At 40.1% G+C, this 20,870-nt stretch overlaps 1 protein-coding gene across 11 annotated transcripts in view; it reads right to left on the reverse strand.

Moving 5' to 3' along the window:
• Positions 1-20,870, reverse strand: part of LOC121894133 (dedicator of cytokinesis protein 3-like) — a 215,056-nt gene that overhangs the window by 14,504 nt on the left and 179,682 nt on the right. For 9 of the 11 annotated variants that reach the window (XM_042406509.1, XM_042406510.1, XM_042406504.1 and 6 more), the window contains 29 exons: positions 20,473-20,635; positions 19,785-19,891; positions 19,325-19,496; positions 18,860-18,957; positions 17,883-17,966; positions 17,391-17,491; positions 16,769-16,850; positions 14,793-14,963; positions 12,238-12,430; positions 11,678-11,805; positions 11,127-11,273; positions 9,598-9,696; positions 9,234-9,328; positions 8,999-9,074; positions 8,391-8,491; positions 7,303-7,361; positions 6,901-7,049; positions 6,640-6,725; positions 6,442-6,468; positions 5,585-5,680; positions 5,192-5,252; positions 4,645-4,738; positions 4,405-4,553; positions 3,332-3,418; positions 2,825-2,929; positions 2,355-2,496; positions 1,920-2,086; positions 685-771; positions 45-224 (listed from right to left, as the gene is read on the reverse strand). In XM_042406509.1, coding sequence (XP_042262443.1) covers positions 45-224; positions 685-771; positions 1,920-2,086; positions 2,355-2,496; positions 2,825-2,929; positions 3,332-3,418; positions 4,405-4,553; positions 4,645-4,738; positions 5,192-5,252; positions 5,585-5,680; positions 6,442-6,468; positions 6,640-6,725; positions 6,901-7,049; positions 7,303-7,361; positions 8,391-8,491; positions 8,999-9,074; positions 9,234-9,328; positions 9,598-9,696; positions 11,127-11,273; positions 11,678-11,805; positions 12,238-12,430; positions 14,793-14,963; positions 16,769-16,850; positions 17,391-17,491; positions 17,883-17,966; positions 18,860-18,957; positions 19,325-19,496; positions 19,785-19,891; positions 20,473-20,635 — 3,306 coding nt within the window. The remainder of the gene's footprint in view (positions 1-44; positions 225-684; positions 772-1,919; positions 2,087-2,354; positions 2,497-2,824; positions 2,930-3,331; positions 3,419-4,404; positions 4,554-4,644; positions 4,739-5,191; positions 5,253-5,584; positions 5,681-6,441; positions 6,469-6,639; positions 6,726-6,900; positions 7,050-7,302; positions 7,362-8,390; positions 8,492-8,998; positions 9,075-9,233; positions 9,329-9,597; positions 9,697-11,126; positions 11,274-11,677; positions 11,806-12,237; positions 12,431-14,792; positions 14,964-16,768; positions 16,851-17,390; positions 17,492-17,882; positions 17,967-18,859; positions 18,958-19,324; positions 19,497-19,784; positions 19,892-20,472; positions 20,636-20,870) is intronic. The other 2 variants (XM_042406511.1, XM_042406507.1) reach the window with 2 other exon arrangements.

Raw genomic sequence — 20,870 nt, forward strand, 5'->3', positions numbered from 1 at the left:
ATCTATTTTTGAGTGGAGAGGGACTTTAACGCTTTTTGGCTGACCTCTTGGTATCTGGCGATGCCTCCGTTAACGGCGGCGTCGATGACTCCGTTCAGGGTCATGCTGAGCAGGTTGATGTTGCCGTGCAGTTGCTTGTGTTGGTATTGGCTGATCAGAGTCCGCAGCTCTTGGTTCTTATTCTCCACCACAGCGATGGCGTTTTCTAACGGACTCACCTCGACCTGAGTGAGAGATGAGGGAGTCAAAGTGAGAAATACAAACAGAAATGGGTGGACGGACGTATAAAGAGAGATACATTGAGATTTCCTGTTTGCAGATACAGAGCCCATCACTGCTCAGCTAACTACCCAGTTATATCTCTGCTCAACACTAACTGCTGTTGCTGGAACATAAAACACTACCAAACATTGAGTGTTCAGGACATATGAAGACTTTCATTAACTGGTAGAGTAGGTTACTAGAGATTGGTGATAGAGACCAGAAAATGAGGGCTGCAACTAATGATTTTTATTATCAATTAATCTGCCAATTATTAAGTTGTTGATTTAAGTTGTTTGGTCCATAAAATTCTGTTTCCCAAAGCAACAGTTGGCAACTAAATGATTAATTGACTTATCTTTGCAGCTCTACAGAAAATATGTATCTCCCTTCAACTATTAAGATATTTTTTCTTTCACTCACCAGCTCTCTCTTCTCCACTTCAAACCAGCGTGAAATACCAGGCAGAGGGTGAGTGAGGATCAGAGTCGTCCTCTCTATCCAAAGACTCTGAAACACATCACACAGAAACCAGTGAGACGGACTGTCCAGAATCTACAAGGTGACACGTTTAATCCCAACATCAGCATCACTGAGGTCATTCTGATGTACAGGTACAATAATCATTCAATTCAATCATTATAAATTACACTGTAATGTGCTGTTCAGGTCACGTTTAATGGGAATTCAGCAATGTTTAATGATTGTTGTTTTTAATTTTGGTCTTTTGGAGTCGTTTCAAACATCATAACGAATTGGACAGAAGTTATTATTTACATTTCTATCCAATGTTATGAGATGTTGATCATAGCTTAAGTTTAGTCAAACCAGTAGAAACTGGAACCAGCTGTGAGGAAGAGTTTAGTCTGAACATCTCAGATAATTCAGGCATCCCTGTTCAGGACAGACCTTCATGTAAAGGGGGGTGTTACTTGAGACACCAGTACAACACAAAAGCACCATTATGAAGCAGGATCCAACTTCTCCTGTAGAAAAACATTTTCTAGAACCAGCTCACTTTCAAGGCATTAAGACAGTGAGTTGCAATGAGTGAGGTGGCTTCTATTGGATCTACTGCTTTTGAAAGTGAAGCAGTTTGGATACACAAATTAAACACATTATTGCCACATAGACTGAATGAAGACTTGAGGTGTTTCTTTACAAACTGAGTTTAACTGTTATTATTTAGCTTTGTTACAGTTTGTTGGAAATTAAATCAGAATTAGATGTTTTGTTTGTTTTGATTTAACCACAAGATGGTGCTACAATCTGTAAAGCAAAGACAGGTAACAGGTAACAGGTGATGCTGACGATGGTTTGATTACTGAATGATGTATTTATCCTAAAGGACGTCTTGTGTGATGTTTGAAAATTCATAAAAGGTGGTTTTCAACCCATTATTCCTGTTTGGCTCCTGATGAAGCTGAAACCTTGGCCTTTGATTCAGCACAATGCTGTTTGAATAAAGAAGAAATTGATATAACAAGCAAGTCTGTGTGCAGTCCTCATTTTTTTGTCGTTTAAGTTTTTATTCATTTTCACATTTTAACAGTAAAAAAATACAGATCTAGTAAATGTGACACATTCAAATAAAGGAAAAAAAAAACAGATACAACAGACAAACACACAGCAGTCCTGAGTTTGAACGTCTCATTCACCTTGAACTCATTATCTCGGTCTTTGGGTCCTTTGTGGAAGGGCCGGTCGTAACGGAAACGGCGAACGTTGTTGACGCGGTAGAAGCTCTTGATGCGGTCGGGGACTCGGTCCATCTGAAGGACGGTGACGCTGTCTGGTACCGGTGTTACTGCGTAAATCTGGAGGTCTGAGCCGAGAAGGAGGTCAAAGAACTAACTGAATAAATGTGATACACCATGCACTGGCACTGTAATGAGACTAATGTAGTGGTGTTTAGAAGAGATGCCACAGAATAATTAGCTTATGAACATGTGAGTCCTGTATTAATATTAAAATGAATCACATGTAACACACACACACACACACACACACACACACACACACACACACACACACACACACACACACACACACACACATCAATGTAAAGTGCTTCCTCTTTTGCTGAAGGATACACTGTGCGTCACACTGCAGAATGGCCTCATCCGGCTGATTGGGATGCTGCATTGCAATGGCCTGTGGGAATTCTCCCAGCATCCTTTGCTGGAAGGCCTCGAGCCTTTCATAGTCATGGCCGCGACAGACAAACTCTTTATTCTGGTGATGATAAATCAAAACCAAACAAAAGAGGGTAAAAGAGATCAGAGTTTTAATGAAAATCACTTTATTAGTCTGATTATTTATAGTAAAATACATACCAATGTATTTCCTCAACACAATGTTTATCTCTACTCTTATATAAAAGCAGAGATACTAAAGTTTACATTTCTTTGCGGTAACCAGCAAACTAGTGAGCCATCTTTAAGGCTTTTATCTGTTGTATTAATGACAGTTACTTTTATGATAACTTGTTGATGTTATACTTGAATTGGTAAACATTGAAGAATACTGTGAAACAAATCTAAAAGATAAAGGTGTGACTCACTCTGAGGAAGAAGGGGAACTTCCTGCCGTAGAAGCCGACCCTGAAGAACTCCGGCTCCAGACGCTGCTGCTCCATGATGTTGTCATAATATGCTGCCTCCATTTTCTACACACACAGGCCACACAGGGAAGATGATGAGGAGGATAAAGTCATATTTACTATACCTTTCATTACTAAATTCTAAAATTATGTTCATTATTTGTATGTTTGTTTATTTGTTTCACTGTCAGTTTATATGTAAACAGTGAAATAGAGAACTATATAATTACTACAGGTGCCAGTGAGGGACAAATAAAGACACTACTAGTTTATTTCTTGTTTTTAGATCATTCTATATGGACCCTAAATAATGAGTTTCAGAATATCATGAAATATTTTTGGCATCTATGGTAACTGAGAACGCTGATAGAAGTGATATGAAAGTTGTGTAACAGTGTGCCAGATTTAGTAGTGATGTGGTTTCTGAGTCATGATATGAAACCACAGTTTGAGTGTGATGCAGCTCACCCGTATCCAGCTGAGACTCTGATAGTCATAGAGAGATTCATACTGAAAGGCCAACTCCCTGCACAGAGGAATACCATACTCCCAACACTGGAGGACACACACACACACACACACACACACACACACACACAAACTTTTTTAGTATGGTTTTAAGCAAAAATGGTGTTCATGATGTTCACTACACTTATCTTTCTCTCTTCCCTAATCTTGTTGGAGTAGTGAATGAACAGCTATGAGTGTGTGTGTGTGTGTGTGTTTATACCAGAGTCACAGAAGATGTTCCAGATTAGACGGCAGACGTCCATTAAAATCATGTAATATGACCTCACATTAAACTGGCAGATAATAAAGTACCACAAGCGCAGATCCATACAACAGTTTAGACACAGTTCCAAATCACTGTTCAAGGTGGATTAAACTGAAGGTAACCATAGCAACAGTGCCTCTGCTTCATGCTATGTTACCAAATAATCCACTAGTGAAAAAGACATAGGGTTCACAATTTTTAAGTCTGTCTTAGAACAATAGTCAGCTGCTCATATGAACATTAAAACACAAACAGCTGCACAAAGAAGGAATTTTGATCTACTTAGACTTGATTTGTCTACCTCAGTCTGCCGAAGCTTCATATTAGCTTCAGATAAACTGTGGAACACATTTTTGCAGAGAACGAGGACAAAGTGGATTTTGTCTCCCATCACTTGAAAAGCCATGAAAAACTTTTCATGGTTAGTATGAGCAGGAGGAACGATTACAGCATGCAAAACCTGTTTCAATGTTCATATCGGCACCTGGCTGTTGATTGAGACAAGCTTGAAAAACAGACAGACTACAAACAAAATGTAAAAAATGGATGACAGCTTTTCTTCTTGCCTGTTATCAGCGGCTTGATAACACACTGAGGCGTCCTGACATAGAGAGCAGAGTTGACTTGTTTTGTATTGCAGCGTTCTTTGCCTCCACCGTGTCAGTTATTTCATATATCAGGACTCAACATGTATTATCTTATTTGATCATTTAGTGGATGAATCCTAACGTGTGTGTTGAGTGGGTGTGTATGTGGGATCCCTTACCTTGCCTTTGTTGAAGTAGTGGATAACCTTGCGGCAGAGCCCCTCCTTGCGATGCCACTCTGTCTGAGCGGGATAATGCAGGAACTCTTTTAGAGGCCGCTCGTCCCAGTGCAGCAGCTCCCAGTATAACAGCAGAGTGAACGCAGCCTCTGTGGACAAACAACCCAGGTACAATAGGACAGCAGTCATACCTCTTTCACACAGTGTATGTATGTGTGTGTATGTGTTTGTGTGCTGTACCAGTGTAGTTCTCCGCCTGTAGATGCATATCACACAGCTTATGGATGTAGCGGATGTACATCTCCTCCTTGTTGATCTCGGACTTGTAAAAGTTCTAAAAAGATACAGACAAACTTACAACGTGTCTACACAGGAGGCGTAGCGTAGCAGCAGCTTCAGTTCTCCATCTGTGGGTCTATACAGGATGCATTCAGGCACAGTGATGACGGTGTAACACTGTAGTTACGTGTTTAAACGGAAGAAAATACTCTTGAAGTGTAAAGATTGCTGTTACATGCCCAGTGTAGACAGATTTATTGATTAAAACAGAAGTATATCCGTTCCATCAGATGTGCATGAGTCTGAAACACCCCGTGTAGACACGCCTTTAGACACGACATGTTACCACATACAAAACTTCTCAATCCAGTGTCAGTTTCTACTTATATGTTATGTCAGTTTTGATCCAAACCTACAATAGTATTTGGTTCACTGGTCATATACTGTGCTAAATACTAAAGGTTTTGCATTTGTGACAGTGGTTGGCTGAATAAGACATAAATCTTACCAGGAGGTTAACAGTGCAGCCAATCTTCTTGTTCTCTGTCTCATCTCCCTTCATACAGTCCCTAAAGACAAGATGGACCAAGTTAATGAACAACAATAAAAAGCTGAAGTCCGTCTCTCTCCTTATGAGCCTCTGTTCCACCTGTGATTGTAACTCAGTGGGTTTTCTTACAGATGCTGAAACATGTTCCTGGAGTTTGTTGTTGATATTCCAAGCTTATACTGTACTGGACAATAAAAGTTTAAGCAGAAAAAAACAACATTTCCCATGAGTCAAAGTCTAATGTAGATGTTGATGTAAACAAAATGCTGCTCAACATGTCAACAGACAGCTATCCTGGACAAATACTAGATAATAATTTATGTACTACAAATACAAACACATGTATGTTACCGGTAGTCCAGCAGTCGTTCCATCAGCCGTGTAACCGAGGTAACGAAGGAGATCCCCGTCTCTCTCCACGTCTCCTGCTCGATCTTCTCCAACAAACTTCAAAGAAAACAGACAAAAATGAGTCACAAATGTTACAACCCTGCGATCTATGCAAAAACCAGAACAGAAATGTAGTTGCTGGAGCCTCGATCATTTATATAATCTGGTTTCTGTTTTCCTTAACAGTTATCTTAAACGTGTGAAGACGCAATGTTTTTGTGAGACAGCAGAAAAATAATGAGGCTTAATGTCGAAGAGCCCCAGAAAATTGCTGGTTAGAAGAAAATCAGAGAGTAAACCTGAGTTAGTAAGTTCAAATGGTAGCAAATGTGGTTTTCTTGGTTATTTGGATTCATCCTTTAAAGTATCTCGTTAACTAAAATATGAATAATGTATTTTAACAAAGGAGTGATGGTCTGTTCATTAGCAAGAACTGATTGTTGAAAACAAAGTTACAACCAGCATGTATCACTTAATCTTTAATCAATCAAAGAACAAATCAATCAGTCTATCTGAAAACTCTGGTTGTTTTTATGAGTTTTCATAACTACAATGTGTGAAGTGATAAAGACTTTGGTTTCAGGAGAGTAAACAAACCTCTGAAACAACAAACAAATAAAAAACGTCTTCAATGTCCAAACTGTGGGTTAATAGATTGTTGTTGTTTTTTTTACAATACAAAAAACTGGAAAACCAGACATTTTTTTGACTCTTCAAGGTAGGTTAACTGAGACATAATTGCAGGTTTTACAGACTCACGCCACCATATCAGTAAAATATCAGCCCTTCTGTCTCCTTATGAGTTAGTGATGTCATACCTGGGGTAGGGCCCAAACAGCTGGGTTCTAGTCCCGCAGCACAGAGCAAAGCAAACACACAACAGCAGCGTTAGAGCAGAAAAACTGAGAGTTAATCTTTGTTACCAAAGACAGAACAGAAGGATTCACACTGGTTATAAATCAGACCGAGACAAGAAGAGTTAGAGGCAGAGACGACGAGAAAGAAGAGCTGCTTACAGCAAACCGAAGAGTTCTCTGTAGTTCTCGTCACCTTTCCCTTCAGAAACCAAACTGTCCAGCTTGTCAATCAGCTCAGCCTCCACCTGCATGCACACACACACACACACACACACACACACACACACACACACACACACACACACACACGCACACGCGCACACGCACGCACGCACACACACACACACACACACACAAAAATACTGTAAGTGCTGTTTGTTTTAAGGTTGTTGTTGCTCCCAGGTGTGTGTGTTTGTGTACCTGTTTGAAGTTTCCGTTCTTGCGTTGCTCCCAGTCCATCATGTCGTGGAAGATTGGGATCATGATGTTTCGTACCTCCACCTGAGGGACCAGCGTCACTCCCAGGAACGGACCGATCATACCGGGGATGAAATGGATCTTATTCTCACCTGCAACAATCACACATGTATCAACTCATCTTCAGTCAACCAGTAAATCAATTAGTGTGTGTGTAAATTAGCCATATCAGGAAAGATTAAGAGGATTAAAGATCTTATACTTCAGATTTTAGAACGAAGAAGAATGAAAAAGACATTTCTTTGTACAGACGTTAATCAAAGAGAACTGAGACTTTAACATTGCAGCTACTGAAGTAATGTAAACTAAACTCATCTCTTTGGTGAGGTGTAGAGAAAATCTTACCCAGGTTCTGCCACATGCTGAAGAGTTCATAGGTCATCATCACTCTCATGTCACCATACCTGCAGATGAAAGATAAAGTAATAAGTCGAACCACTTACATTACTAATACTCTCTGGATCATAGTGCAGTCTTTCAGCTCCTCTGTTTCCTTTTATAAATAAGTAAATCTACTACAGTGGTTTATTTTTACATTATTGATGTTTAAATGACTGTTGCGTAGTCGACTTCCTGACAAATTTTAAAATAAGTTTTCTTTGCTAATTGTTTTAATACAGATAAATACTGAAGAGGAAAATGAACTAGCAGATGATCAATAATTCAGAAACAGGTGTCTTGTCTTGCTGTTTTTATTGTATCTTTCCACCGCTGCACTTTTCCTTCCCTACATCCTCTCAAACATCACAGTCCCACAAGATTTTGCTTTTTCAATCCAAGTCACGACTTTTAAATTCATATCGACCTAATATGCCTAATTTTCAGTATTACGGAGATGTAGAGAAGCTGGAGGAACTTCTAACGCCTGAGGTATTTTAATAGTTTAGTATCAGGGGCTCCCTCCTTCCTGGAACTATTTGGTGGAAAAGGCCTGATAAAGAGGGAAATGAGCTTTCCTGGAGTAAAGAAGTGTTCCTGCAGGATTGATAAAGTAGGTCGCCAAGTTTGTAGCGCTGCTGTACTTCAAAGAGGAAAACGGCTTCTTTCAACTTCTGACTCTCAGCATTTTAGCTGCCGACGACACACAACATTGAGAATGACACTGATGAAAAAGATGCTGGCAGCCAAGTCTGTATGATGGTGTGTGTGTGTGTGTGTGTGTGTGTGTGTGTGTGTGTGTGTGTGTTGCCACATGTCTGTGTATGCAGTGCTACGCAAACAAGCACGGAAAAACTACATGTGTGTGCCTTTATGTGTGTAATGTTGTCTGCACTTTGTAAGTAGTAGTGAGAGAGAAGGAGTGTATCTGTTTTTCAACTGCGTGGTTTCTTCTCTTCCTGTATGTCTGCTGGTGTTGGTGTGTGCGTGTGTGTGTGTGTGTGTGTGTGTGTGTGTGTGTGTGTGTGTGTGTGTGTGTGTGTGTGTGTCCTTACTTGTCCAAGACCTTCTTCCTCTTCACAGGACTCAGGTTTTCTAGCTGTAAGCTGGGCTGGTTGATGTACAACACCGCCAGACTGAAGTAGGAGTTCCAGACCTGCTCACACACAAACAAACAAACAAACAAACACACAGGTTCCACTTCCTGAGGTTACATTTGTCTTTACTCTTTTTGTTCAGAGCGCTCAGCTGGTTCTCCGACAGTCCCTGCTCCTCCTGCTGCTGAGTGACTGCCAGCAGCCTGCGGCCTTCTCTGACAGAAGTTCAAATGGTTTTCATTCTCAGCGATGGATTCACTGCTATTAGTTTCAGTGTTATGTGGTTCGGAGTGAGGACATGCTTTAAGCTTTTTGTCATTGAAAGTGACTAAAGAGCAATTATGTGAAAGAAATATTCAACATTACATTCAAATAGCATCTGGATAGCAGGTATTTTCTGTCCAAGAGAAAAGAATAAAAAACAGAAAAACTTTTCTTTTGAACTCAGTGGAGAGAGAAACTGGTGGTTAGGCTCACATCCCAGTTACCATGATGACTCCCAGTTTGAACAGACAAATTTGTAGGTTTGTGCGTGAATGAAAGTGTGTCAGTTTAAGTCCACAAACCTTAAAGTCAAAGTCGGCTTCTATAAAGTTCTTGTGCAGAGCGGGAGACAGGTACTGAGCTGTGGTCAGGATGATGCTGCAGAGAGGAAACACACACAGACAGTTGTTGGTAGTCTGAGTTTGTCTTATTCAATCCAGCTTGAGTCTGTGATGTATGCTAAACACTGTTACACAAACACTAACATCTGTACAAACACCGTCAAAGCTCTCTGTGTAGGAGTTTATTGTGTCTTACTTGCTGGTGAGGAGCCTCATGACGTTCCAGTCGCGGGGGAAAATACTGAGCTTCATCAGATTCCTAAACACACACAGAATCTTCAACAAGAACTCCTGAAGGGAGGGGACGAGAGGAGAAGATGGAGGAGTATAAGTGTTAGCTTCTCTTAAACAACCTCCACAAAAACTGCCATCAATTTATGGCAAAACTAGGAATTTGGGCAAAATTGTTGTTTTCCTTTCGCCTGCACTATGTCCTGTTTATGACTATACCTCTGCAATTACACCATTAAACCTTTCTTCAAATCACCGGATACAAAAGCAAGAGTTCATTCACTCATTTATCTAAAGTTTGTCATGTTGTGGCCATCAGCTTCCTTTACCTTGAGCTCCTCCTTGCTCTGAAAGTTTTCCATCAGGCGTTGGAAGTGGATATCTGTCATCTGGCGAAGGAGGGACAGGAGGCAGGACACATACTCTCCCTGCCAATAGGAACCCGGGGATAGGCATGTGAGCCAATCACACGGAAGCATTGAATTAACAATCAGAGATGATGACAGCAGGATGAGATATGTAACAATAAGGCTCTTTCCCAAACCGATCTCTACTCGTTAACCTTTCACTACAGAGAGTCACTCTGAATGAAGTCACCAGCGGGAAATAATTCATTCAGGTCAACATACTCGCCATCATCCAACATGAACAGAAAACATCACTCACCACAGGTACTGATAGATGGCAGCTGATGCGTTACTCTACTGTATGTTATGTAATGTTTAACTGTAAATGTACAACATCTCCACGACAGTCAACGTATGATATAATGATACATTCATTTTAGAACTGATTCAAGTATATGTGGGTAGCAGAAAAAACAAATACATCTAGGACAAAATCATCAATACAAGGAAGGCATCGTATGGAAAGTGTAGCTATAAGTTTATGCAGATGGAACTTAAATTTTTGATCTTTGCTTTCTTATCTGGTACTCACGCTTCCAGTTAATGGTAGTGCAGTCAACACTGGTTTAGACTCATTTTGGATGGTTTTATTTGCTACTTCCTCTCCACACTAACTGGTTTGGGATTCCCCTTAATAAACTGAAACCTCCATTCAGAATTTAAAAGTGGAGGTGGAGTAAGTGTGTAGGGGCCAGATTGGGACTGAGCCAAAGATGAAAGATGTGAAATGTGAATGAAAGATGGTGAATAGTCATATAACAATCACAATAACATCATTACTGAAATGTATGAAATATGCAAACTATACCTGACAAAAACTACTTATTTTCAGAGGAAGTATATATACACAGTTACATGACACGTCTACAATATAACTCAGATACATACTGTTCTTCTCCAGGGATAAATATTACAAAGATTGGATGCAAGGAACAACAAAACAATACTTTTAATAAGAATTAATTAATGTGTCCAAGCATGCAGAAAGAGAGGAGGATGAAGAGAAGGAAGAAGATGAACACTAAGTAGTGTCCAATGAGAGAAATAACAGATGTGAGGAGGAGATGTGCTGGCGGACAGGATGGATGAAGGAATGGATTAGGGGAGGGCAATAGGTACAAAATTAATAATGTGATAATTATCACAACATTAGCCTGATGTTGACAAGTTAACTATATTCACTATATGAAATATTCAAATATTAAGTTTTACACTCTTGATCTCAATGAGTCAAATAGTGTTTTCCTGGAATAAAATCATATTGTGCTGCTTATTATTTCAGATCTCAAACTGTGACATATTTGGGCAAAATTTAAGTTGTCATATGGGGATTTTACAATATGACAATATAAAGGAGTGATAAAAACAGACATTCAAATATTGCCCAGCCCTGGGAGGGATAGAGGGAGGTGGGAGGTGAAGTAGTAGTAGTCGTATTGTTAGTTACTAACAGTGATCTCCGCGGTGCACTGCGGACAGCGTTGACCCCTTACCGCCTCCTGCGATTGGCTCTTGCTCATGATTGACAGCAGAGTCTGCAGCAGGACGTCCAATAGGGACTCCACCATCATCTCCACCTCCTCCTGCACTGATGTATCCTGGAGGGAGACATGAGAGAAAAAAGGGGAGTGAAGGGAATGGTGTGGAAAGGAATGGTGCAAAGGTCAAAAGGAGGAAGAAGAGAGCAACAATGGGGAAGAGGGAGTAAAGAAAAGAAGAACAGGCCACAAATAGAACCAATGTGACCAAATTCTGTAAGATCATCAGGTACTTTTACATTGTGGGTTGTAACAAACATTTAACGATGAATCATGCATTTTGTTGGATTAAGGAAGTATGTGAATCTTCTACTGCCTAACAGCCAACTGAAAAATCCCATGTCAACACATGGACACAGTTTTTATGTCTGTGCAGACAGTGTTTTATTTGTGTATATGTGTGTGTGTGTGTGTGTGTGTGTGTGTGTGTGTGTGTGTGTGTGTGTGTGTTAAGTGTGTGTTACCAGTGAGCTGGTCTTGATAATAGAGAATATAGAGCTGAGTATTCCAGAGCAGATAAGCAGCTCTTTCTGCTGCCTCAGATGGAGATGGATGTGATGCAGGACCACAGGAAGAAGGATCCTTCGAGACTCTGAGGGCAGAAATGTGCACACGTACACACACACACACACACACACACACACACACACACACACACAGACATGAAAAGACATTTATTAGTGGTTTTTACAGTTTTGATGCTGGTAATGTCAGAATATGGGCTCTGTGGCAGACAAGTCGTAACTGGTTAACCTAAAAAATAAACAAAACTAACAAGAGTGATAATTTGTGTTTAAGGTTTAAGGACGGACGCAAAGATTCAGGAAGTACATCACAATAGTCACAATAGTTTTAAATATAATCTGCCAGACATAATATGACATTACATTTGACAATGTAGAGCAGTAATAATATCAGTAGTTTTCTTCAATGAAATAATCAGCAAAGCCCAAAATGACATTATCGACTCCGGTTAGTTGAGTAGATTAATTAGATGTGTTGATGTTTTTACTGGAATCTTTACCGGGGAAAGAGAAGAGCCTGCTGTCCACGGTTCGGGCTATGGACTGCAGCTTGACCACATCCATGGACTGTCCGATATGCACCGTGGACGGCATGCTGCCCAGAGTGCCGCGCACAAACTCTGCCACTTCTTGGACTGTAAACATCTGCAGCAGCTCATCAAAGATCGCTGGGAAAGAGTTTAACAGAGCGGCCTGAGGAAGAGGAGGGAGAGACGAAGGTGAGTGACAAAGTGAGTATTCACAGAGGAGGGCAGAGGTGAAAAACAAAGTTAAAGGGAGAGAGAGAGAGAGAGAGAGAGAGAGAGAGAGAGAGAGAGAGAGAGAGAGAGAGAGAATGGGTTGCAGATTAATAATGTAAGTTTCTGAGTTAGCAGTGGAAAGAAATGTGAGCATGCCCTCATTCTGTAATACAGAGCAGATGTGAGTCATGGTGAAAATGGTGAAAAGCTGAAATTCCAAAATGCTGATCCTTTCTATTACACATGGGTGTGCACTGGCCCAGACAGTCAGTAACACTATAATGGTGTATTTGACTGCAGGCTGTTTTTTCATATGATTTTCAAGCCAAGCATCCGGTATCAAGTATATTCTCTGCTATTTGTGGACATTCTGCATTTTGCAATTCAGCTATTCACCACACTGTAAGACAGTTGAAAGGCACACAAGAGAGTGAATACGGAGAAAACCCCAAGTTAATTCATTGAAAAAGACAAAATCTTGAGAAACAGGAAAAAGTTAAATAGAAAAAAACACAAGAATTTGCAGAGAAAGGTGAGAGATAGAGCTTCCAGCGGTCATCGGCTGGTTTCAGAGACACAGAACAGTACAGGATGATGCCGCAGATGAGATTTGAGAATTTTAGTGCTTAAAGAAAATAGTTGAAGTTTTACAGTAGTTGGAGGGTTACAGTATGTGACTTAACACAACTGTGGTGGTTTGAAAGGTGGTGAACACCCAGGACCAGATTCACCAAAAGACTCTTTCCGGGGCTTTCTCTGCTTCTTCTTGCAGCTTAATTTAGGCTAATAAACAGCTACATTTTCATTTTATTGATGACAGAATTGATTTGGATCAAGTTTTGGCACAAACAAGTTCATAAAGAAGAAGAAATGTTCCCTTTCATTATCATTTTCATGTGCAAATAGCATGTTCCATCTCAAAAAAAGAATCCTGTCTGTCAGCTCTGTGTCCTTTATGGATCAGACCTGTCTGACATGAATTTCAGGGTCTTGATTAAAACCTTTTGACTCTCTGGAACATTTCCTGCATCTTGGATTAGGATAAGTGAATTGGGAAACCTTCACAAAACTTCACCTAAAAATAAATATCATGTAATGCATGTATCCATGACATCAGGTCATGATTATGATTTTGTCATTTTAGTGAAGCCAGTTCACTGTGAAGGTTTTAGTAGCTCTCTGCCTCACAACAAGAGAAGAAGAAGCAGATAAAAACGGATGTGAACAACTTCTTTTTTTTTTAATTTGAATGAGCATCCACTCTTCAGGGTTTGATGTGAGTCTATGAATAATGACTTTGACTGTAACAGAACACAGAGTCGCTGGTTTTTTGGGAGGAAATGAATCAAAAAAGTTCTGAATCAGGTGTGTTTACAGTTAGAAGACTATGATATTGGAATCAATCAACAGAGGTGTGATGAAGCAGTCGGTGCAGGACGTGTCAGGAATGTGTGCTTGTGTATGTGACAGCAGTCAGGGTGTGTGTGTGTGTGTGTGTGCGGTTAGGCTCACAAACAACTGAACAGGTGAATTAGCAGTCTGGGCTTCACACAAGGAACAGGGTGTTGTGGTTTTCATCCAGACGTCTACTTACTGACAGTGGAGACGGCCGCAGAGCGTTGGCGCTCCAGGCCTGAGTGCAGTTGCTTTGCCCGCTGCCAGGAACCTGTCCTGGGGCAGGGGGCTGGGCTTGGCCCGGGGCTAGAGTTAAAGGAGCGGTAGGCCCAGCGCCAGTACCTGGGACCTGATTTGGGCCTGGACAAGGCTGTGAGCCCTGTGGTGTGTGGGTGTGGAGGAAAGAGGCCCAGGAGGAATAACAGGGACCCAAAGGATGGAGCAAAGAATTGTGGGAGAATGAAAGAGACGGTGAGGGAAGGAAGCAAGGTATGGTCCGAGGTAAAGGTAAAAAGAGGTACATAAAGGAGATAAAGTCAGATTAAAGCAACTAAAAGGAGATGGGAAAAAAGCTAAGGAAGAAAATGATCTAAACTATAAGCAAATATAAATAAATTATGGGATTAGCTGTTATAAAAGCAAATAAAAGTCTCATCTAAACTACAAAGACACAACAAGCTGCAGTTTCATTTCAGCTGTGAAAAAAGGACATTACTTAGCACATCAAAAATATATAAGTTTGACATTTGACGCCTCTCTAAAAAGAAAAATAGAACAATTAACGAAAAGTCCTAAAAGCAAAACATTTGGAAGAATCTGTAGAACCCATGTTATGTATGTGTGTGTGTGTGTGTGTGTGTGTATGTGTGTGTGTGTGTGTGTGTGCGTGTGTGCGTGTGTGTGTGTGTGTGTGTCCTCACCTGTGTGAAGATGAGGGTCTCTGAGTTGCGGCTGTCCAGGCTGAGGACGAAGCGGATCGACTGAAAGAGTTCCTGGATGCTGGTGCGAAACTGCTCCTCCTCCATACCGCAAGTGGCCCGAGAGTAAAGGATGCGAGACTGGACGATAAACTTAAACAGATATTCCAGGGCCTGAGAGAACACGTTTGAGGAGGGAGAAGAGGGCGTCAGAATCAGAGAGAGAGACATTATGAAACATCATGAATCGTGAAAAGTTACAGAATTATATAGAAAAAGCAAATAATCCATTATAGAGAAGAGACAGAGGTTCCCGTGTGTAGTGTTTACATTTCATCAAACAAAAATATAAGACGTTAGACTTTTAAAAATGTCTATTAAGGCCTTTACAAAATGTTGATTTATGCCAATTTGTATAATTATCTGAATATGCCGAGATAGATACATTTGATATTTATATTGTGCTTTACAGGATAAACCAGTAAATGAAAATGGAGCAGAAAGAGCAAGATGGCAGTGTCACATCTGGATCTTTTACTTCTAAAAGGATGAATAAGTGCATAGTTTATGGAAGAAGGAGACAGAAAGATACAGGATAAAACTCTGTGGACATGGACTCAGACAGGCTTGTGAACGATGAATAAAAACTCAGATATGAACCCACAGCTGCAGTATGTGTCAAAACTATCCTCAATAATTCACACCGTCCACTTTTACACGACAGTGTGACCCATTTGAGACAGATGTTTGAGTCTGATAAATATTTGAATGTACTGACCAGCTTTTGTCTGCTAAATGTGGTACATTCTGTACATCTGCTTGAGATGGTACATCTATTCTAAGCTCTGCCCACAATACTGATGATGATGGTGAATATATGCTGACTGAGCGAGGACGTTCAGTGGAAAGTATTACAGTGGTGTAAAAGTGTAAAAGGGATGATACAGACAAAGTACATATGTTTTAAACTCACAATATGTCATTTCAGCCGCTAGGCGTCTCAATCAAAACAATAACAAAAGACAGAGTGTGATGACGGTGTGAAGTAGCAAGGGATCATGGGAGTTGTTGTCTTCGTTGTTAAATAACCAGCTTCCCTGGGATAGGATTACTCCAGTGTTAATCATTCAGGATGTTTTTAGCTGCAGAGGTCTCCTCCTCTCCAGAATAAACAGACCCGGAGATTACAGGTAAAAACACTGAATAAAGCTGTTTCACCTAAAAAATCAGTGTTTCTCCGACGATGTGCGGCGACGACCGGACGTCCGGTACGGGCTGTTAGCCGAGCTGCTGCTAACGTTTGTCCAGTTTATGTCTCTGATAACTTAAGATCCAGACGTCCAATGACTAAAATCCTTCTTCCTGTTAAAAGATATAGTTAAAAACAACCTAAATTTATCATGAAAATGTGGCTTAAAACTGAATAAAAGTCCATTTATAACAGTTTGTGTGGAACAACCACAACGCCGATGTATTATCTTGTATGTGTGTAAGTTACTCTTTGGTAGACGCCATTGTAGCGGACAAACACAGCGCCGCCGTGTGCATCTTGTGCATGTTTACTTTTTGGTAGAGGAGGTATGACGCCATCGACAGGCGACCAAATGAAACGGTCCGTTACTTTGATTAAATTACAGATTTCTCTGGGTTTGAAAATTGTTGGAAACATTTGGGATAATGTAAGTACACAACTCAACAACATATATAACATAGGTCTAGTTGTTTTTAGACATTTTAATGTGGAATAATTACATATTATACCTTTAACGCCAAGCATTAACTAGTCATTCCATGATTAGGCAATAGATGAACACTTATATATATATAAGTATATGTATAGCTTCCTTTTATAACTGCTCTTGTTACTGTTGTTTTGCTCTGAGTGTTAAACTCTCCCGTCAGATCATGAGCAACAACTTGCTCTGGCTCTTAGTCACTGGAGTTTTTGTTGCCCCACCTGATTTAGTGTGAATTCTTACCCTCATTGCTTCCTGTATGTGGTCCTGTCTGACCACCTCAGCAGAGCGGTCCATGTACCACTTCAAACAGCGGATCAGCTCTCTGAAAACAACAAACATTAAACACTGCATTTAAACCTGCAATATTAAATCATGACATCTGACAATGTGCACACAGTGTTGTTTTCCTTATATAGAGAAGCTGGTCTCAAGAGAAGGACCTAAATTCAGTAAAAGTTTTGAAAAATCTATTAAGCAATACAGTACATGAGCACTTGTATAGGTTTTCTTTAACTCTTACTAAAGTGAATATAAATTAATCAACATGGGGGGGGGTATTTATAGTAATGTTGTGATTTATGTGCATGTAAATGTATCTGAAAGAATAAATACTTTGACATATCAGGACTGTTGGAAGAATTAGGAAAATTAAATTGATGGATGGAAAATGCCGTTCTGAAAACAATGATGTCACACATTCACTCCCACTCACACACACATACAATCATGCTCAACACACATTTGCATATTTTTATTGAGAGTGAACTGTGTTAGAGTGTACTGTAGTTTGTCAGTGCATTGACTAGTGAACCAGCCTGTGAGGTTACAGTCAGAGTGTGAGTTATTAAAGGGAAACACTCACTTGTAGGCCAGAGCGCCAGCAAAGTGCTTCTGGATATACGTGTCCATCACCGGCCTGAAGTGGTAGTATTTACTGTCCCTGAGTAGGTTTATGATGAACACCTGAGAGAGAGACACCAACATAATAATGAGTTGAAATACTTAAAGCCTTACATGTACATAAAATTGTCTTTTTATTCGCCTTGATCAGACTGTGCATGTGTGTGTCAGATGATTTTCTACAAACTTGATCAAGTGTGATCTTGTCCTGAGATTATCCACTTTTTCAATTTCTGATGTATTTTTAATTGTTGCTAAAACATAAATCCCTGTCTGACTGCCTGAGTTTCTATTTTCTATTTGTTTTCTATTATGCTTGACATAAAATAGACTGACACTGACAGTGAGTCATGTCTGATTGTTCTTTGCAGTGTTTTTATACTCAGGCTCACTGAGACACTCACAAAGTAGACAGATGTGAATATTCTGCTTCTTTTTTTTAACACATACTTACCAGTGACTGAAACACCAGTGGTCCATATTTGTCGGTGTTGTCATCCAAGATGGAGAATAAGGTGTCCAGAATGTCTTGGAGAAACTGTCACATACATATACAGATGGTTACAGTAACATTTGGTCTGTTGTTAAACTTGCATTTAAGTACTTTTGCATTTATCAGGTATGACTTGTCAGGTGAAGAATGGCTTGTAAGAAAGGAATGCTGTAAGTGAGCAGGTGTTGGAGCTCAGGGTCTTGCTGAGGGACATCTCATGTGGTTGTCAAAGGATTTAACCTGTGACCTGTTAGTTACAGGCCAGTTGCTCGAGCCACTGGGTCACCTTGCCTCTTTAGTTTTTTATGCACACTGCATATCAAGATTAAGAGAAGACTCTGCGGGGTGACTGCCGGATACAATGAGTGACTCATAACTGAAGGATTACAAACACAATGCAAGCAAAACCATGTTTCCTGTTGTCCTTTGAATGAGGCACTGAGCCCACACTACCTGTACAGCAAATACTGTACACATTTAAAATGTGAATAGAAGTTGCTTGATTATTAATTAGTTCAAACATACAAATGATTCTTTCTCAAAAATGACTTTGGATCTTTTTAATAAGATAAAATAAGAAAATGTGTAAGTTATCTTTACAAGGTTAAACTTAACAACAATATTCCCATACATGCCTTTGAATCAGTGGCACAGTTAACACGAGGGTTTTGATGCTCTGATAGAAACGTCAAGGAGTGAAACAAATAATCAGCGACCACAGACCAATTAAAACAGAATGATGTGACCTGCTAATTGTCTCATACCTCAGATGTTGTTAAAAAGCTGCCAGGGAACACATGAGGTACAGAACATTATGATAGCGTTCAAGTGAAGAAAGCGTCTGTAGTAAGAATACATACAGTAACACCACAAAGGAAATAACTGACTATATTCTATTTTGTTACAGACTGAGAGATTTTTGTTCAACTAAACCTCACCTTCACGATCTCCTCTCCACTGACGTGTCGTAGCCGGCCGAGGATGTCCATGACCCGGTCAGGATGGGCTTTCCACTTAAGCAGAGCCAGAAGGTCCACTGGAAGACAACAGCAATGTCAACTACCAGACACAAACTGAAATGGTGTATGACACCATGAAAGTTCTAGTCAGGCCTTCTACAGTTCATTAACAACACCAGGGTCCATCACACAAAAAGGATTAATGAATAAATACATGGTGACACAATAACAGTATGTTAAGGGTATCCTGTTCTTTTCAGGAAGGTTTAAAATTAAGTCGCGTATGATTAAGACTAAGATTAATCTGTATCACTGAAGTGTGACTGTTCTGCATGGTAGGTGCCATGCTTGAATAAAAAGAAGGCTCTAAGTTATATCGCGACACTCCAACACTGGCTGAGTCTGGAGAGTATTATGCTGGATAATGTTGGATCAGCTGTGTACCGTTCTGAGTGAGCTTGGTGGAAGAGAGCTGTGTGGAGATCCAGAATGTCTCCTTGGTGCTGCGCTGGAAGATGAGGCTGGAGGGGATGCTGGGACAGCTGTTGAAGTCTTCTTTACAACAGGGCAGGCCCAGGTAGAGTGCGTGGTTACTGAAGGTTGTGTTCTCATCACACTGAGGCCAAGAGAAGTCAGGAAGAGGAGGAAAAAGAGTGATAAATGGTACCATTAAAGATTTAAAAGCCATCTTTTACTCTATTCCAACATGTAACATCTGTAACACAACTGCTAACATTGTACAGTAGCACATTTTTGGTGCATAAATGCCCCCAAACTTTTAATCTATATTGAAAAACAAAATAAATATCTGGAAGACATTTGGCTTCCTGACAACTGGGAGAACCAATACTGACTGCAATAGAAAGGCGGACAGTACAGCATTAATGCAAGAGTCATTTCTTACCTTGTAAACGTAGAGTTCATGACTTTCATCAGAAAGAGTAGTTCCATCCTCCCTCATTAGAGGAGTGAAGGAAAAGCCAAACAGCTTCTTCTCTCCTTTGTCCTTCGCTGTAGATTTAAAGAGAGAGAGAGAGAGAGAGAGAGAGAGAGAGAGAGAGAGAGAGAAAGGAGACAGAGAGACAGAGGAAGTTCAGAGTAAAGCAAAATTTCTCCTGGCTTTGCTTTGATTTCCTGACTTGGTAAATAAAGTTGATAATAACGACAAGGAAGCAAGTTTAGAAAATGTGAAAATGGATGATAATTTAAAGTTTTATCATAACAAATATGTAATATTCATTTTTTCCGTCAACATTTGACTCTGTGAACATGAAAAAGACAAAGTAGTTTACAGCAAACCCATTCATGTTTTTGGTCAGTAAGCCCTGCTACAAGTATGCTTAAGTTCACTTTAGAGGAAAAATTTGCTGGTATGTGGACACAGTCAGTCTCTTTTACGCTGGAGTCAAGCATAAAAAGTGAAAATTGCATCCATCTAACTCTGACATAATTAATTTATATGTGCCACCTCTATGCTATTTTTTAAAATTCTCTCTAAACATGTTAAATAATCATTTGATATCACTTCTGTAATTTAAAAAAAAACAATTAAACACCATTACTAACCCTACTAGTGATACTCAGGTACTCACTGGAGCAGTGTCTGAACTCAAAGCGCAGGTGGGATCCTCTGAAACGGTCGATGGGAATCGGCAGTTTGATCACTTCACTCCATCGAGGGCTGTTGTTATGGTAGAGCACGAAGGAGCGGTGCTCTGGCACGTTGGGCTCACCTGAACCCAGACTGATGCAGTCCTGCAGTGGGAGGTGGAGTGTGTGAGCAAAAACAGGGAGATGACTTAAACAAGATTCAATCTAAACTGGATTTAAATAAGCACTCTCTTAAGATATTGAAACAAACAAAAAAAAAGATAACACTTCTCCCTGGAACTTCTTTGTATAAGATCATGTAAATCAAAGCTTAACTTTATTTAAAGTTCAGAATCCATTCCCTTCTCTCACCATCATATTTTGGACAGTAAAGCATAAC

The sequence above is a fragment of the Thunnus maccoyii genome, chromosome 3, assembly GCF_910596095.1.
Source record: "Thunnus maccoyii chromosome 3, fThuMac1.1, whole genome shotgun sequence".
Lineage (NCBI taxonomy): Eukaryota > Metazoa > Chordata > Actinopteri > Scombriformes > Scombridae > Thunnus > Thunnus maccoyii.